This window comes from Bubalus bubalis, chromosome 11, assembly GCF_019923935.1.
Source record: "Bubalus bubalis isolate 160015118507 breed Murrah chromosome 11, NDDB_SH_1, whole genome shotgun sequence".
Taxonomy (NCBI): domain Eukaryota; kingdom Metazoa; phylum Chordata; class Mammalia; order Artiodactyla; family Bovidae; genus Bubalus; species Bubalus bubalis.
In genome coordinates this window covers 38448044-38464281 of record NC_059167.1, presented here as the reverse complement: position 1 = coordinate 38464281, position 16238 = coordinate 38448044, and the positions used below count along the sequence as shown (strand labels likewise).

Here is a 16238-nt window from a genome sequence, read left to right as displayed (position 1 = left end):
TAGAATCTTTTCGTAACACTTGCCATCACCTTTTCGAAAAGGATCTCATGAGCACACCAGTCATTCTGTGACACACCTACAGAGAACACTGAGACGAAGATGACAGGAGAGGAAAGCAAAGGAACAGAATGTCTGAATAAAGTACATAAAGTGAAGTGTACAGTGCTGGGTGCACACCAGTGCTTGAGAGATGATACTGGATAATTCACAGACCTTTTTTTCTTTATTAAATGTGTAAAAACGAGTTCTCATTTTTACAAGCTCAAAATCAGACAAGTTATATAATTGGCATGTATAAACCGTACCCACCAAAAAGCTCACTGCGGACATAATCTGTACTACATTCAATGTCTGCATATTTACAAGATATTTCCTGCAAAGTAAATACAAAATTAATTCCCATCACTTTAGTACGTATATGATATACGTACTGAAACATATACAAACATAATCAAAACAAAGGCAGTTTTTTTCAAACAAAATACCAAAGGCAATTTTTTTCAACTTAAGTACCAATTCATTATTTTGTACAAAAAACAGCAAGACTAATTTAAGGGTTCTGCTCAGTTTTAGTCAACAAGATATGTGTGTATGCTACTGAAATACAGCGAAAGTTTTAGATTTTAATTACCAAGGTAACAGTACTTCTGTTTTACAATTGACCTAAAAATAGTGGTGTGTGCTCAGTCGTTCAGTAGTGTCAGACTCTTTAAAACCCATGGACTGGGGCTCACCAGGCTCCTCTGTCCATGGAATTTTCCAGGCAAGAATACCAGAGTCGGTTGCCATTTCCTTTTCCAGGGAATCTTCCCAAACCAGGGATCAAACCCAAGTCTCTTACAAAAGTCTTCTGCATTGGCGAGCAGATTCTTTACTGCTGCATCACCTGGGAAGCCCCAAAAATAGTGGATGCCAATACATATTCTCGACATTTTAAGAAATCTTCAAAAAGTAAATACATTTCTAAAAATATATGTACCTTGCCATTCATTCAATAAACATGATCTGTTTTAAAATAGATCACAAAAATTCAGTTTACCAGAATTCTATACCTATTTCCTGACTATTTATTTCAGTCTTAAATCTGACTTTGTATCAAAAGCAGTAGTTTAAGAATTTATTCATAAGAGTAATCCCAAGAGTTACTGGGTAGCTTTCACATTATTTTATTCCTTATAAATCTAATCACTACAAAGTCTCAACCAGTGGTTCCTTGAATCAGACTTATATCTAGGAGGGTCCTTAAAATGTGCATGGGCCCTATCTAAGAACTAATGAGTAAAAATCTTCCAGAAAATTTTTTTTTTTTTAGCTTCCAGGTGATAATATGCAGCCTAGACTGGAAGACTCTGCCCTGGATCACCAGACCAGTGGTTCTCAACTTATAAAGTACATCTGAGTCACTTGACAAAACTTTTTAAAAAAACAGGAAAAAAAAGAAAAGCAAACAGATTTGCTTCAGTAGTTTGAGAGTGGTATCCAAGAACCAGTATTTCAAATAATCTTCACAGGTGGACCACAAACCACTCTTAAGAAACAATGCACAGATTTGTCGGGTTGTGAATGAGCACATTCAGCAGTTTAGGTGACGTCCTGCCAGTACTCACGATCCTGCCACCCCTGTAGTTTTAACTAGTGTTTTGAGGGTAACACTTAGCTTTTAAAAATAAAATGTATTTCTACTCTTACACATACGGTCAAAGTCAAGTGAACTGTGAGATCATAATTCACTAAAGAAGGAAAAATCTTTAAATAGACTGGTTCTTAGCACTTAACGTAAATCTAAATGCTTTCTCCATTCTGGGATGTGATCAGAGGTAGTGCTTCCAGCCCACCAAATGTAATGTAGTTTATGAGAGACACACATTCTAATCATAATCTGTAACCTAACCTACTCTGTACAGTCTCTGTGTAACAGAGATTGGACATCAGTTGGATATTAAATAATACTAAAACAGTGAATAATACACTCTCAATTTAAAATAATGAAACTTCATAATATTTCCCTCACATAATAAATTTCTACATTTAATACTGGGGGGGGGGATCTAGAAAACACCAAGGGTATCATGCTGCCTCCCTTGTGAAGAAGTTATTTACTAGTTTTCCACCATTTTTGTCACTATCTGTAAAATGGATAGTTGCCATGTATAATTCTACTTTAAGAATTTTTTTTTAAAGCACAAAAAAGTAACCACACGTAAGGCCAAACAGCAAATCAGAGGATAGCTGGAAATAGCAGTAACACTTTCCACTTGGGAAGTCAAGTTCATTATCTTATCAGCTTCACAATTGTATCTCACAGAGTGGGATGACTAAAAATTATAAATATTTAAGTGCATTTGTGTGAAAGCTACACCACCCTCACCCAACTTTAGGAATAGATATAATCTACTTTGAACCCAAGAACTGCATAAGAACTAAACAGCAAAAACAAAGCTAGGAAGCAGATAAAAGTATATGGTCAGTGGAACCTCTATGGCATCTTGTTCACCTATCCTATGTCTAAGATGCTAATATTTCCTGTGTACATACATTTTTATCATGTTCTTCACAAAGGCTTATACCACCTCTTTTCCAGTGGCATATGTGATTAAACAGTTGGCATTTCTTAACCAAACAATGAAAAGGCAACTGCCAAAACCCAGTATTGTATTGTCAGAAAGGCAAATCATTTCATAAAATAAGAAACTGAAACTTTCAAATCCACAGTTTTTAAGAAGCTAAACAATGCATAATAAATTTTAACCATTTAAAGAGTCTAGACTATTAAAACAATCAAACCATTTTTCAGTTTATAAATGACCTAAGGCCAAAATAATGAATTTAAAAATTAAGCAAAACAAAGTTGAATACAAATATCCAAATATCCAAACCAGGCAACATTATATCTTCTACTTAGAAAAAAAGCTTCTTGAATGGCTGAAATGAAGAGAGACAGCACTCCTGGAAAAGGATTTCAAAACAGAACACAGTGGTATAAGGCACTACCTTAACATTAAGTCTACACCGGATCGTCTTAAATCCAGAACATGAACAGGAAAAGGAAGGATACAAACATCTGACTTCTCATGTCCTTTTAGCTGGTTTGGCAGTTAACTGCTTTTCTCTTTCAAATTCCTTCTCTCGTTGCTGCTCCCTTTCCAACTCTTCTTTTTGCCTCTTCTGCTGCAATTTAAGTGCTCTTTTCTAAGTCAAAAAAAAAAAATAAAATAAAAGCCAAGAGAACAAAAGGCTTACAGGTTATGGCCTAGTTTAAAAGCAGTAGGGCTAGTGGCTACGGGGAGTGCAACTGGGAGGCACGAACTACTGGGTGTAAGACAGGCTCAAAGATGTGCTGTGCAACAGGGGGAATACAGCCAGTATTTAGTAATAACTGTAAATGGAAAATAACCTTAAAAAAATTTTTTTTAATTTAAGTAATGGTGCTTTTATATAGTAATAAATTTCATATTTAACTTTTAAATTTGTCTTGGCCAATTTTTTTATTGAAGTATAGTTGCTGTACAATATAAGTTATAGGTATACAATATAGTGATTCACAATTTTTAATGTTCTAGGTAATTTAAAATCTCCTTGATACAAAAAGTTTGTTACTCAAAACTCCTATTAAATGACAATTACAGTGACATATTCAGAGAATGTGAGCCCACTAGCCCAGCTATTAGTAGAAAAGCCCAGTGGTGTTCATAAGAATGTGTTTTAAAAGAAACTAATGTACCATGAATTAAGTATGCGCTTGTATATGAATATATAAAAAGTCAGAAAATGAATTCTGAAGAAAAAGAGACAATCCTCTACTTCTATAAAGACTGTAAAAGATTTTTCAACTCACTTTTAACTTGGATGTCTTTTCATGAAGCATCAACATCTCTTTTCTTATATTCACCAACTTGGCATGATAGTGTTTAGCTTCAGTGAACTTAAGATGGAAAAGTAAAATGAAAAGTCAACTTAAAACAGACTGAAATATCAAAATGGATAAATAAACCAACATCTAAGTTATAGTTCATTCTTCCTAAATTAGTCAAAACTTTTGAAGCTTTAATTATCTCCACATTTTAATTCCAAAAGTTCAAATTTAATTTAAACCACTAGTAGGGCTTTTGAGAATACTGGATTCAGTTCAGATTGATTAAAAAGTTACTAAACAGACGTTTATATTGTGTACAAATAACATTTTGCCTTAAAAACATGCAGTATAATCCTGAAATTTTAGTAAGACTATCCAACAAGGGTACCAGTTTCATTCAAGAAAAGTAAAACACTCTGTACTGCCTTTACAAGGGAAAGACCGAGCAGGGTACACAGGACAGTTCCCATCTGGAAAAACCAAGCTGCGGCCAGAGAGCCCTGAGAAGGCTGTGGACAAGTTTGGTCATGTTCTTTGGGTTTCTGAAGTCAGACCAAGGGGAATAACCTTTGTAAGGACACTTTTCTTTCCAATGAATGATGTACAAGACTTTCCATTTTAGCCAGAGATAGGAGAGAAGGAAAAAAGCACTTCTTTCTCAGGAAGCAAGATGACAGAGAGAGAAGATCAGGTAACAAAAATGAAAGATGTGTCAGTAGTGAGCTTAGCAGCCTTAACGTAGCTACAAGTAAAGTCAGAGTCTGATGAGCTCAAGAGCTTACAGACCCTCTTTCTCTCTCTGGCCTTCTATTATCAATTCCTACATGACAATCAAAACCACTCTTGGGCTGAGAGAAGGAAAAAGACTTAGTTTCTGCCCCTTCAGATGGAAGCAACAGTATTACATCTTCTTGGTTCTTTCATTTATCCTTAATTCATTCAACAAATATGTGCTCTGCTGCTATATGAACTCAGTGGGAAAGACAAAAGTTGGTGGGTTTTGCCCACTTCTTTCACAAATCAGGGACTACTGAGTAGGAGACTGTACTTACAACCACACATCACTGCCTAACACTAGAGAAGGTGGACTTGATTTTCGATTGTTATAAAAGGAAAACATTAATCAGCCACATTTTTCCAATGAAAAGTCCATTTTTTGACATATATATGAAAGCCCACAAAATCATGCAAACTACACTATTTCTAATGTTCAGGGTAAAGAGAAAGGCAGCCACAAGTTCCTTATTTCTGTCAATTCTCCATTTCTTAAAATAAAGTGTATCAGTTCCTCTCATCAAAAAGCTAAAAAGCTTCTGGTGAAATTCAACTGTCACTTATATTCAAAGATACAAAGGGTCCATGAAGGACAGTCAAACAGTCTCTTTCAGCATTAATTTGTTATAGCATTACAAAAATACCATACAATTAAATAAATGGTAATTTTAAAAACCATGTACCTGATAAAGAGAGAGGGTCTTCCTTAAGGGGAAAAACAGCACCCCCAAAATTCCTTATGTTTACTTTTCTTTATTATCTTTACTTATGAGCAGATCTACTCCAGACTTTCATATACAAGTTCAATTTCCTATCACAAGTTTAACATCTGAAAGTTAACAATTCAAGACAATAGAAGATCTAATAAAGTAAATCAAGGTTTCCTGTTAAACAACACATTCTAAATTTTATTAGAGAAAAAAAATCTCAAACATACATAAATACAAAATTGGGAGGATAAAACTATTTCTAAAACAACCTGTCTCTAAGCTGTTGTCAAATAAATCATACTTGAGAGTAAGTGCTGACTCTGTGATCCCACGGACTGTAACCCATCAAGGTCCTCTATCCACAGGATTATCCAGGCAAGAATTCTGGAGTGTGTTGCCAATTCCTCCTCCAATGGATCCTCCTGACACAGGGACTGAACCCACATCTCCTGTGGCTCCTGCATCGGCAGGTGATTCTTTACCACTGAGCCACCTGGGAAACCCCCAAATCATACTTACCAAAGCATTAATGTCCAACATAGAATGACATTCTTTAAATTTTGAAATTTCTTGTTCCAGTGTGTCTAATAATACAACTTGGTTCTGTCTGAAACAAAAGCATACAGCCAAAATAAACTCGATATACTTTAAGTGATTGTTCAGTAAAAGGAATCACATTCATCTTGGTTAATGCTAAAAGTAGATTAAGTTGGAAATTATTGACTTTCCAACGCTTATTTAGTTTAACATAACCTTTTTCAAAATAATATTCCAAAGCCACATTCTGATAACTAAATATGTCTTTTATTCTGGCCTCAATTTCAGAATCCAGTAACATCAAACTATTTTTAATTATTTTATTACTTATTTCTAGCAACTCTCTGTATTATCCCTGAAAAAGTTTTTTTATACTATCTTGCCCAAGAATCTGATGTTTTATATATATTAAAATTGTAACATTACCATAAAGGAAAAGAAGTCATGAATTTTTAGATTAGAGCTGGGAAAATGCAGTATCAAGGGATAATAAGCAGTTGAGTTATCTTGGAAATTTAGTTTTTCTGGACCTAAATTCATTTACAAAGTAACAAGGTCACATCAGGTAATTTCTAAGATTTCTCATTAAAATCTGATTCAAAACTTTCTATTGGGGAAAAAAAAAAAAAAAAAACCTTCTATTGAGGAAGGGAAACCAACTTCTCTGATATTCTTCTCCAGATCAACCAATGCTAGGATCACAGGAATAAGTGACACGGCGGTGGGGGGCGGGGGGGGGGGGGGGGGGGGGGGGGTCATTTAATTAAATACTGTGAAGAATAATATAGACAAACAAAGGTATGACATGATGTGCTTGCAAAACTATGTTAAACAGAGAACAATGATGACAAAAAGAAATAGCAATGAAGAGACTGAAGGTCAGTTATAACATCTCCTCATTCAGCACACAAACCCCACAGGTCCCAAGTGTCCCTTCAGCTCTGACTAGAGATAACAGAGGGTGAAACACTGAATGGATGAGAGGAGAACTCAGCAAGTCAATGATCCAAGACAAGTAGGACAGCAAAAACACAGTGTTACAACTGGAAAACACAGAAACAGAAAGAAACCAAAAGTGGGTTCTTCCGAAAAGACTGATAAAATTTATAACCTTCTAGCTAGACTAACAAAGAAAAAGAGGAGACACAACTCACTAACATAATTTATGGAAAGGGAGTCATCACTACTTATCCCATGGACATTAAAAAGGATAATAAAGGAATACCACAGATAGCTCTATGCCCACAAATTTGATAACTTAGAATGGAAATGACTAATTCCTTGAAAGATACAAACTACCAAAACTCACACAAGGAGAAAGATAATCTAAGCAGGCCTATACTTATAATTAGCAACTTTCCAGAAATGAAAGTACCAGGAAAGATGACTTCACTGACAGTTTCTACCAAACATTTAAGGAAGAAATTATACCAATTTTCCACCCTCTCCCTTAGAAATGGAGGCAAAGGAGGCACTTTCCAATTCATTCTATGAGGCCAGCATTATCCTAAAGTCAAACCCAGATAAAGACAAGAAAGGAAGGAAAACTTTAGGAAGGAAAACTAAAGGAAGAAAGGAAGGAAAAGTTTACAAGAAAGGAAAACTATAGACCATTATCTTTCACAAACATAGATGCAAAAATCCTTAACAAAATACCAACAAATCAAATCCAGCAATGTATAAAAAAGAATTATATACCACAACCAAGTGGGATTTATTCCAAATACACAAAGCTGGTTCAGCATTTGAAAATCAATCAATGAAACCCACCACATCAACTGGTTAAAGAAGAAAAATAATATGGTCTTATCAGATTTAGAAAAAGCATATGACAAAGTCCAATACACATTCATGATTAAAAACATTCTCATCAAATTAGGAAGAGAGAAACTTCCTCAACTTGATAAACAATATCTTTTAAAAAAAAAAAATAGCCACAGCATCTAGTAAGAAACTACATGCTTTCCACCTAAAGATCAGGAACAAGAAAAGGATGTCCACTCTCAGTAATCCTAGGCAACACTGTATCGGAAATCCTAATGCAGTTAAGACAAGAAAAGGAAATAAAAAGTATACAATCAGAAAGGAAGAAATAAAACTGTCTTTATTCACAGAAAACATGATTGCCTATGTGGAAAATCCCAAAGAATCAACAACAGAAGAAAATTAGGAATGAAAATATGAATACAGCAAGGTTTCAGAATACAAAGTTAACATACAAAAGTCAGCTGCTTTCATACATACCAGCAATGCATAATTAGAATAAAAAATCAATACCACTGACAATAATCCCTGTCAGATAAAATATACTTTGGTATAAATCTAACAAAATACATATAGGCTCTATATGCAAAAGCTATTAAAGTCTAATGAAAGAAATAAATGAGATCTAAATATGGAAGATATATTCTAAGTACATGGAATAAAAAACTCCACATGCTAAGATATCAATTCTTCCCAACTTGATCCATAGGGTCAATGCAATCTCAATCTAAATCCCAGCAAGTTATTTTGTAGATGTCAACAAACCGATTCTAAAATTTACATGGAAAGCCAAAGACCCAGACTAGCCAAGACATACAGAAGAAAAATAAAACTGGAAGACTTATATTACTTACATTACCAAATTTCAAATTTCATTACAGAAACTACAAAAATCAAGATAGCATGGTATTACTGAAAGAACAGAAACACTGATCAATGGGATGGTCTAGAAAGCTCTTAACTTGACCCATAAATTTCTTTTTTCTTTCTCTGAAGTCTGCTTCAGCTCAGTTCAGTTCAGTAGCTCAGTCGTGTACAACTCTTTGAGACTCCAAGGACTGCAGCCCGACAGGCCTCCCTGTCCATCACCAACTCCTGGAGGTTACTCAAACTCATGTCCATCAAGTCGGTGATGCCATCCAACCATCCAATCCTCTGTCGTCCCCTTCTCCTCTCACCTTCAATCTTTCCCAGCATCAGGGTCTTTTCCAATGAGTTAGTTCTTCACATCAGGTGGCCTAAGTATTGGAGTTTCAGCTTCAACATCAGTTTCCAATGAATATTCCAATGAATATTTAGGACTGATTTCCTTTAGGATTGACTGGTTTGATCTCCTTGCAGTCCAAGGGACTCTCAAGAGTCTTCTCCAACACTATAATTCAAAAGCATCAATTCTTCAGTGCTCAGCTTTCTTATAATCCAACTCTCACATCTATACACGACTTCTGGAAAAACCATGGCTTTGACTAAACAGACCTTTATCGGCAAAGTAATGTCTCTGCTTTTTAATATGCTGTCTAGGTTGGTCATAGTTTTCCTTCCAAGGAGCAAGCGTCTTTTAATTTCATGGCTGCAGTGACCATCTGCAGTGATTTCTAAGCCCAAAAAAATAAAGTCTCTCACTGTTTCCATTGTTTCCCCATCTATTTGCCATGAAGTGATGGGACCAGATGCCATGATCTTAGTTTTCTGAATGCTGAGTTGTAAGCCAACTTTTTCACTCTCCTCTTTCACTTTCATCAACAGCCACTTTAGTTCTTCTTTGCTTTCTGCCATAAGGGTGGTGTCATCTGCATATCTGAGGTTATTGATATTTCTCCCAGCAATCCTGATTCCAGCTTGATTCATCCAGCCCAGCATTTCTCATGATGTACTCTGCATGTAAGTTAAATAAGCAACGTGACTATATACAGCCTTGATGTACTCTTTTCCCGATTGGGAACCAGTCTGTTGTTCCATGTCCAGTTCTAACTGTTGCTTTTTGACCGGCATACAGATTTCTCAGGAGGCAGGTCAGGTGGTCTGGGATTCCCATCTCTTTATGAATTTTTCACAGTTTGTTGTGATCCACCCAGTTCAGGGCTTTGGCATAGTCAATAAAGCAGAAATAGATGTTTTTCTGGATCTCTCTTGCTTTTTCGATGATCCAACGGATGATGGCAATTTGATCTCTGGTTTCTCTGCCTTTTCTAAATCCAGCTTGAACATCTGCAAGTTCACAGTTCACGTACCACTGAAGCCTGGCTTGGAGAATTTTGAGCATTACTTTGCTAGCATGGGAGATGAGTGCAATTGTGCGGTAGTTCGAACATTCTTTGGCATTGCCTTTCTTTGGGATTGGAATGAAAACAGACCTTTTCCAGTCCTGTGGCCACTGCTGAGTTTTCCAAATTTGCTGTCATATTGAGTGCTTATCTTTCCTTAACACTTAAGAACTTTACTAACTGCTTATTTATCATATTCAATTGTTATAAATAGTAGCTGAAATTACTATCATCCTCATCATCATGGTCCAGATGCCTAAGAAGATAAATGGGGCTATTCAAACACTAAATTTCAGCCAATGTCCTCACCAATTACACTTTCCATTTACTTGATTCCCAGCTTTTTATACATAAAGTGTTATCTAGATGTGTTTTGCTTGAAGAGTTGCTTACCCTCCTTCAGTCTATCATACATTATCCAAACTCACTCACAAAATCTTTATGACTTTTCTGCCACAAGCACTGACTGGCATTAAAATGTAAGACATAACACACACAAGGAATAAAAAAATATCTCACTTGGAACTAGCAAAAAACTAAGAATGTTACAAACTCCCTTAACTACAGTAGGGTACCACATGTAATAGAACACAGTATCATCTTTGTACTCATTTATCATCTCTGTACTCATTTATCTTCTTCAAACCCAAGGATTGTAACACTGGTTACTAATATTTACAAAATAGACACAGTTGTTGATTACTCCTCTCCTTTTGCCCTAATAAAGGTTTGTGAGATCAGTTTTCAAAGAGTAAGCCTTGGGGCAGCAGCTGGTCATGGCGAGTTTAAAGCTGACCACCACAAACAAGAAATAACAGGCCAGTGTGGGCAATTCAGAGAGGTCCTAACCCAAGAGGAATTAGAAACTCAGATATTTATTTCTGGGTGGGAACTGATAGTCAGTGCAATGTCTGCATACTGATCACACTCTGGGTTCACACTCTGATCACACACTATGGGTTCCATTCTCCCTTATCCTGTTCCTCTCTTAGCTTATTCCCCAATCTTATAGTTAGCTAGTAGAGCTCCATTCCGTTAACTAGGACTGAAATGGGTCATCTCAAAAAGAGGTAATTGGAAATTTCTGGCAACTCATGTGAACCAACAATAGAAAACAAATGTGACTCTCATGGAGACAATTTTGCAACTCTACTCAGAAATAGACATAAACCCATTTGCAACATTCCCAAGAGACAGTACTTTCCTAAAATAGTGGTTAGAAACCAAAACTAATCACTTCTTAGAAGACACCAAATACTCTAGGAGCATTCATCTCACTTTTTACATTTAAATCACAGTATAGTATATGTGTAATTTAATTACTCCATGTCCATTTGCTATCACAAAAGATAAAGAAATACTCTATTGTATTATATGCTATAAAGTATTATCCCTAATACAGTATACACTTTACTTATACAGTAAATTATGACCATGCCAGAAGAGAGATGAGGGCATCAGTGTTTTTTGTCAGCTCACGTGAGTTCCTGGAGAGCTTGTTTTGATCTCTGCAGATCTGGCAAGTAGTGAGAAAGCAAGCCTTCTGCCAGTTGCTCCACAGCTTTGTCTTCTATGGTCAAGTCCTCTATTAACCCTTCATCTGGAGAAGTGTCACTTAAACCTGTCCCCGAGCAAAAAATCATATTTAAGAAGCTTTTAAACTGACACAGGGATAAGAGAGTAGTAGGGATGGGGGGAAGGAGGCTGGCAGTGGAGCTCAGAGTACACACACAGAGGATACTATAAGTAACTTTTTTTTTTTTAATTTTACCTTCTGAGAAGCCTCTATAAATTAAGCTATGAGCACTCAAAAATAAATTTAAGTTACTAGCACAAGGTTAGGTCTAGATTAAAAGAACATTAACACACGCAATTTCCATGTTTATGTATTTTTCAGGGTAGAGGATTTAGAGTTTTCAATGAATTATTAAAGGAGTCTGAGGCCTAAAAGGAAGGAATAATCACTGAATGGAAGTAAGAAATTCTTCTTTTCCAAATTATACATATTTTAAATGCAATGCCTAAAAATATGCGATGGATTGAAATGGATAAACATTTATTTTGCAGATAGCCTGATATATTACTTACACGTAAAAGGACAGTTGTTTTGTCAGCTGTCAGAGAGCAGGAGAGAGATTTTCTAAGAATTTCTTCTCTCTTGAGAACAAGTACCTTAATTTATCATAGAAGATAGTGTATAGTAAGCATTGCTGTGTAAATCCAGACATGATGCCAGGAAATATTTTATTCATACTCTTCCTTTGAATAATAACCGTGTAAGCCCTGTGCTGTGCTAGGCATTCAAAAATGTCTAATATGAATACCCATCAATCACTACTTGTACCAAGAAAGATACAAAACATTTTCTAAATAGGGTTCAGTGATTGTAAGATTTTAGAATCACTGGTCTAGAATGAAAAAAAAAAATGGTGAATGGTCACATTATTAAAACTGTAGTACAAAGCATTTTAAAACTAATATTAAACTCTGAAATACCTATTTTTAATCATAATCTGGTAATAACCTATAATATCAAATTAGGTCATTATATAGAATACATTTACCACAATACACTGTTTATAGCTCTTTTCCAAGTATAGTTTTTACCACAGATTTAAATTTTGGCAAGACTGAGAAAAACAACATGCGGTCATATATTCAAAATTAGCTTTTAGAGATCAAAATAAAATAGCATGGTTTTTATTTGGATCCTGAGAAACACATGAACAAACTGGATTTCCCTAGGTTGCAAGGCAATATTAAAACAAGAGCTAGCTAGAAACTGAAGCACTCCACAAATGAAATAAAAATGTAATGGGAAAAGTGACGTATGTACAGATATTGCCATTGATGTACCATCAGATGGGAACCTAATAAAATATATCTGATGATTCATGCCACTGCTAAAGCCTTCTTTACAAAATAGTGCAAACAGCAGCAACTCTCTTTAAAAAAATATAGAAAACAAAAGTATCACAGATAAGCAGAAACAAATAAGAATATTTCAACCTTAAGGAAAAACAACCAATACACCTTCCTTACGCTATATAAACATTTTAATTCACAGACACTACCCTCCCCCCCACCCCAACCCCAGACTTCTGGTTAGTACTTGGAAGAGTTTAGGTTACTTGTCTTTTTACACACATTTATTCCCTAAGTTCAAGGTACTTTATTGTCAGAGACAAGAAACTTTTGCTGCATGTATACTGTACGCACTAGTTTCTGAGGTCACAACAATAAATGAGGCAAGTCCCCTTCCCTGAAAGGGCTCAATACAGGGCAATCAGAGAATGTGAGAGGTGCCCTTGGATGAGAGAAAGACTACTTTCACCAGGGATATTGGGGACCAATTCTAAAGGAGGTGTGGGCATTTGAGCTGAAGCTTGAAGAATGGGATAGAATTTTCATTTCTTTCTTTTTTCTTTCTTTTTAAATGTTACTCATTGTAAAAAACTTAAAATACAATAGAAGAGGGCATAACCTGAAAAGTAAAAATATGCCTTCTCGCTATCTTATTCCAGACAGAGTCACTCTGGAGTGTTCTTAAATAGCCTTCAAGAAATTGTCTTTGCAAACTCATGCTTAAACCCTGTTTTTATCACAAATGAAATATTGCTTATACTGTAACTTTTCTCATAAATATGTATCTCAGGTATCGTCTGTATCAACATAGATGAATTTACTCCATTGTTTTTAACATAATACAACTCTACCATATTTTGTTTAACCAGTTCCCTGCTGTTATGGACTGAATGTTTGTGTCCTCCCCCAAAATGTATACACTGAAGTCCTAACCTCCAGTGTAAAGGTATTTGGAGGTGGGAGTCTTTGGGAAATAATTAAGTTTAGATGGGGTGTGAGTGTAGGGCCCCCATAATGGGATTACTGGCCTTAAAATAAGAGGAAGAGAGACCAGTACTCTCTCCTTCCACCCTGTGAGGGCACAGTGGAAGGCAGCCATCTGCAAGATCTGAAGAGTGTCCTCACCAGGAACATATTTTGCTCACACCTACACCTTGGACTTCACAGCCTCCAGAGCTTCAAGGAATAAATATCTGTTTAAGCCACCCAGTCTATGTTATTTTGTTACAGCAGCCCAAGTAGACTAAGACACCTACAGAAAATAAGACATCTATTTCACTTCTTGCTATTTCAAAGAATGTTGCAGTGAGCAGTGCTTGTCTTTGCATATTCATGTCACTGTTTCTGTAAAATAAATTCTTAGAACTAGGTTAATGGGACAAGGGGTTTATGCATTTGTTAACAGACATTGGAAAACTACCTTCCTAAGAGATGGCACCAATTTACACTTCCACCCACAACCTACAGAGGGCTATCTCCAAATGGGGAAGAATTCTAAGACTGGAGAAGGGATGCAACAAGAGTAAAGGAAGAAGCATAGGATTGCTCTGGAAAGAGAGGTTAGTTTGGGGTGTCTGGAGCATGGGAGATGTTCAGTAGTGAGCTCTAAGACTATGCGGCCAGCGATGACGACCCTTGAGTGCCAAGCTAACGTGTTTGGCCCTTAATTTAGTAAGGAGCCATTTATGGTTTCCAAGCAAGTAAATGACATGATGGTACCTATATCTTGGGGCAGTGATGTGACAGTGTGATAGATGGGATGGAAGAGTAAGAGACTGGAGGTGGACTAGCCTTACAACTGTTATTGTTAAAGGGTGAAAATACAAAGGGGAGAAGGAACTTGTAGGGTAGAATCCCTTGGAATAGATAGGGGTGGGAGGAAAGAGTTAAGAATAATGTCAAAGTTTCAAGAGATCATGACTTGGCACCATTAATAGGATCAGACATCTACATTTAAGTACATGCTGTAGGGTAAGATTAGTGCAAAATAACCATGTTAAAGTACCCAGAAAGCAGATGTAGGAGCAAGCAGCAGAGACCCAATCTGCATTTACATACAAGGAAGTCATATTTATAGAAGCAACTTAGGAAGGTGTGAAGAGGGAGATCACTGAGGAAAAGCATGACCAAGAAAGACCTGAGAGCACTATTTCGCGGTAAGTTCTGTATTTCTGGAACAGGAAGTACAAGTAAAGGCACGTCCAAAGTCCTGCAGCCTTTCGTATCTAGGGTTCCTCATCTGAACCACAGAACACAGAAACTGTTTCTCAATTCTCCCAAGGATGGTGCATACACATACATAGTACCATTACGGATGCAGTACAAGTCGATTCATTACATTCAACAGATGCCGTAGGCCATTCAGGTTTAAATCTTTCCTTGAATTCGGGTTGAAAAAGACTGCAGGATGAAACAGGGATGCAATAAGGTCAACAAGCAAGACAAGCATTTCATGAGTGAGTGGTAAGTAATACCGGATACCTCAGCTCTCTGAATAACAAACCAATCATCCTGGCAAATCCATCTTCAACCACTAACTTGTAACAAATAGCCAACAGTGTGCTGGAGTCAATAAGCAAATTCAGAATGGCTTCACTTTCAACCCCCACGAAAAGCACCCCAAACGCCATCTTTTCCCACCCCGCCTCCACCCACAAGATCTCGTTTCCCGCCCCCTCCTCTGGGTAGGAAGGCCGGCAGGGCAAGGTTCCCTTATTCCGCGCTGCGGCCAGAGTCTCGGGTCAGCAGCTGCTGAAAGCAACTTAACTCCCGCTGGGCAGCCCTGAGACCCACCCACTTGGGTGAGACCGCCGCCCCGCCCAATAGCACTTACCCGGCGTCAAGTCCCCGGCCTCCAGGCCTTCGGGTGGCCCTGCCAGGACCCCGTCCGGGGAAGGTGGCCCAGGGATACTCATGTCCCTCCCGCTGGGAACAGGGAAGGGGCTGTTGCACAGACTGTCAGACGCAGTGAGGAAGCGCCGAATGCGTGCAGAGCCCACCCGGACAGAAGCGACGGTCGCACCCGGAAGTGACGAAGGCGGAAGATGGCAGGCTCAGGGCACGTGACAGCGGACCTTCCCGCCCCCCCCCCAACAGCCTTTTATCCTCCCCGCCCCCCCCCCCCCCCCCCCCCCCCACCCACCTTCGGCGCTTCTCGGAGTTCCAGCTGAAGTGCTAGTGGGGTGGGGACTGGGAATCTGATAAGTCAGCGGCCGCGGGCCTCGAGTCCCCGACTCTGGTGGTCGGGGGGCGGGATGAAAAAGGCGGTGTCTGGAAGGGGCTAGGTTGGTCTCCAAGACCAGCGAGCTGTGTGTTGAGCCTGGGCCAGTAGTCGGACTTTGATCAGTAGACCAGGCGCAGCTTTTCATTTTTGTGTCCTTATTAAGGAAATACCTTAAGGACTGCAATTTGAACCCATTAAAAATTCACATTTAGCTCTCTTCAGCCTTGCTAACTAGGAGTTTGTCAAGA

The 16238-nt window shown here is 37.7% G+C and overlaps 1 protein-coding gene across 2 annotated transcripts; it reads right to left on the bottom strand.

Annotated features, from left to right (window-relative positions):
• Positions 1 to 204: 204 nt before the first annotated feature.
• Positions 205 to 15798, bottom strand: BLOC1S6 (biogenesis of lysosomal organelles complex 1 subunit 6). 2 transcript variants are annotated; one of them, XM_025295518.3, is made up of 6 exons: positions 15601 to 15747; positions 15067 to 15167; positions 11382 to 11523; positions 5857 to 5944; positions 3836 to 3922; positions 205 to 3189 (listed from the first exon to the last, which is right to left on the bottom strand). In XM_025295518.3, exons 2-6 carry the CDS (start codon positions 15074 to 15076, stop codon positions 3070 to 3072), a joined length of 447 nt encoding a protein of 148 aa, XP_025151303.1. In that variant the 5' UTR covers positions 15077 to 15167; positions 15601 to 15747; the 3' UTR covers positions 205 to 3069. The 2 variants fall into 2 exon arrangements, with proteins under 2 accessions (XP_025151303.1, XP_006076383.1); XM_006076321.4 differs by lacking the exon at positions 15067 to 15167 and having other exon boundaries at positions 15601 to 15798.
• Positions 15799 to 16238: the final 440 nt, after the last annotated feature.

Coding starts and splice junctions, on each gene's coding strand:
- BLOC1S6 (XM_006076321.4), bottom strand. CDS start 15,682: ATGAGTATCCCTGGGCCACCTTCCCCGGACGGGGTCCTGGCAGGGCCA. Junction 5,945..11,381: donor CAAGCTCTCCAGGAACTCAC/GTGAGCTGACAA, acceptor CTTTTGTTTCAG/ACAGAACCAAGTTGTATTAT. Junction 3,923..5,856: donor TGTTGGACATTAATGCTTTG/GTAAGTATGATT, acceptor TTCCATCTTAAG/TTCACTGAAGCTAAACACTA.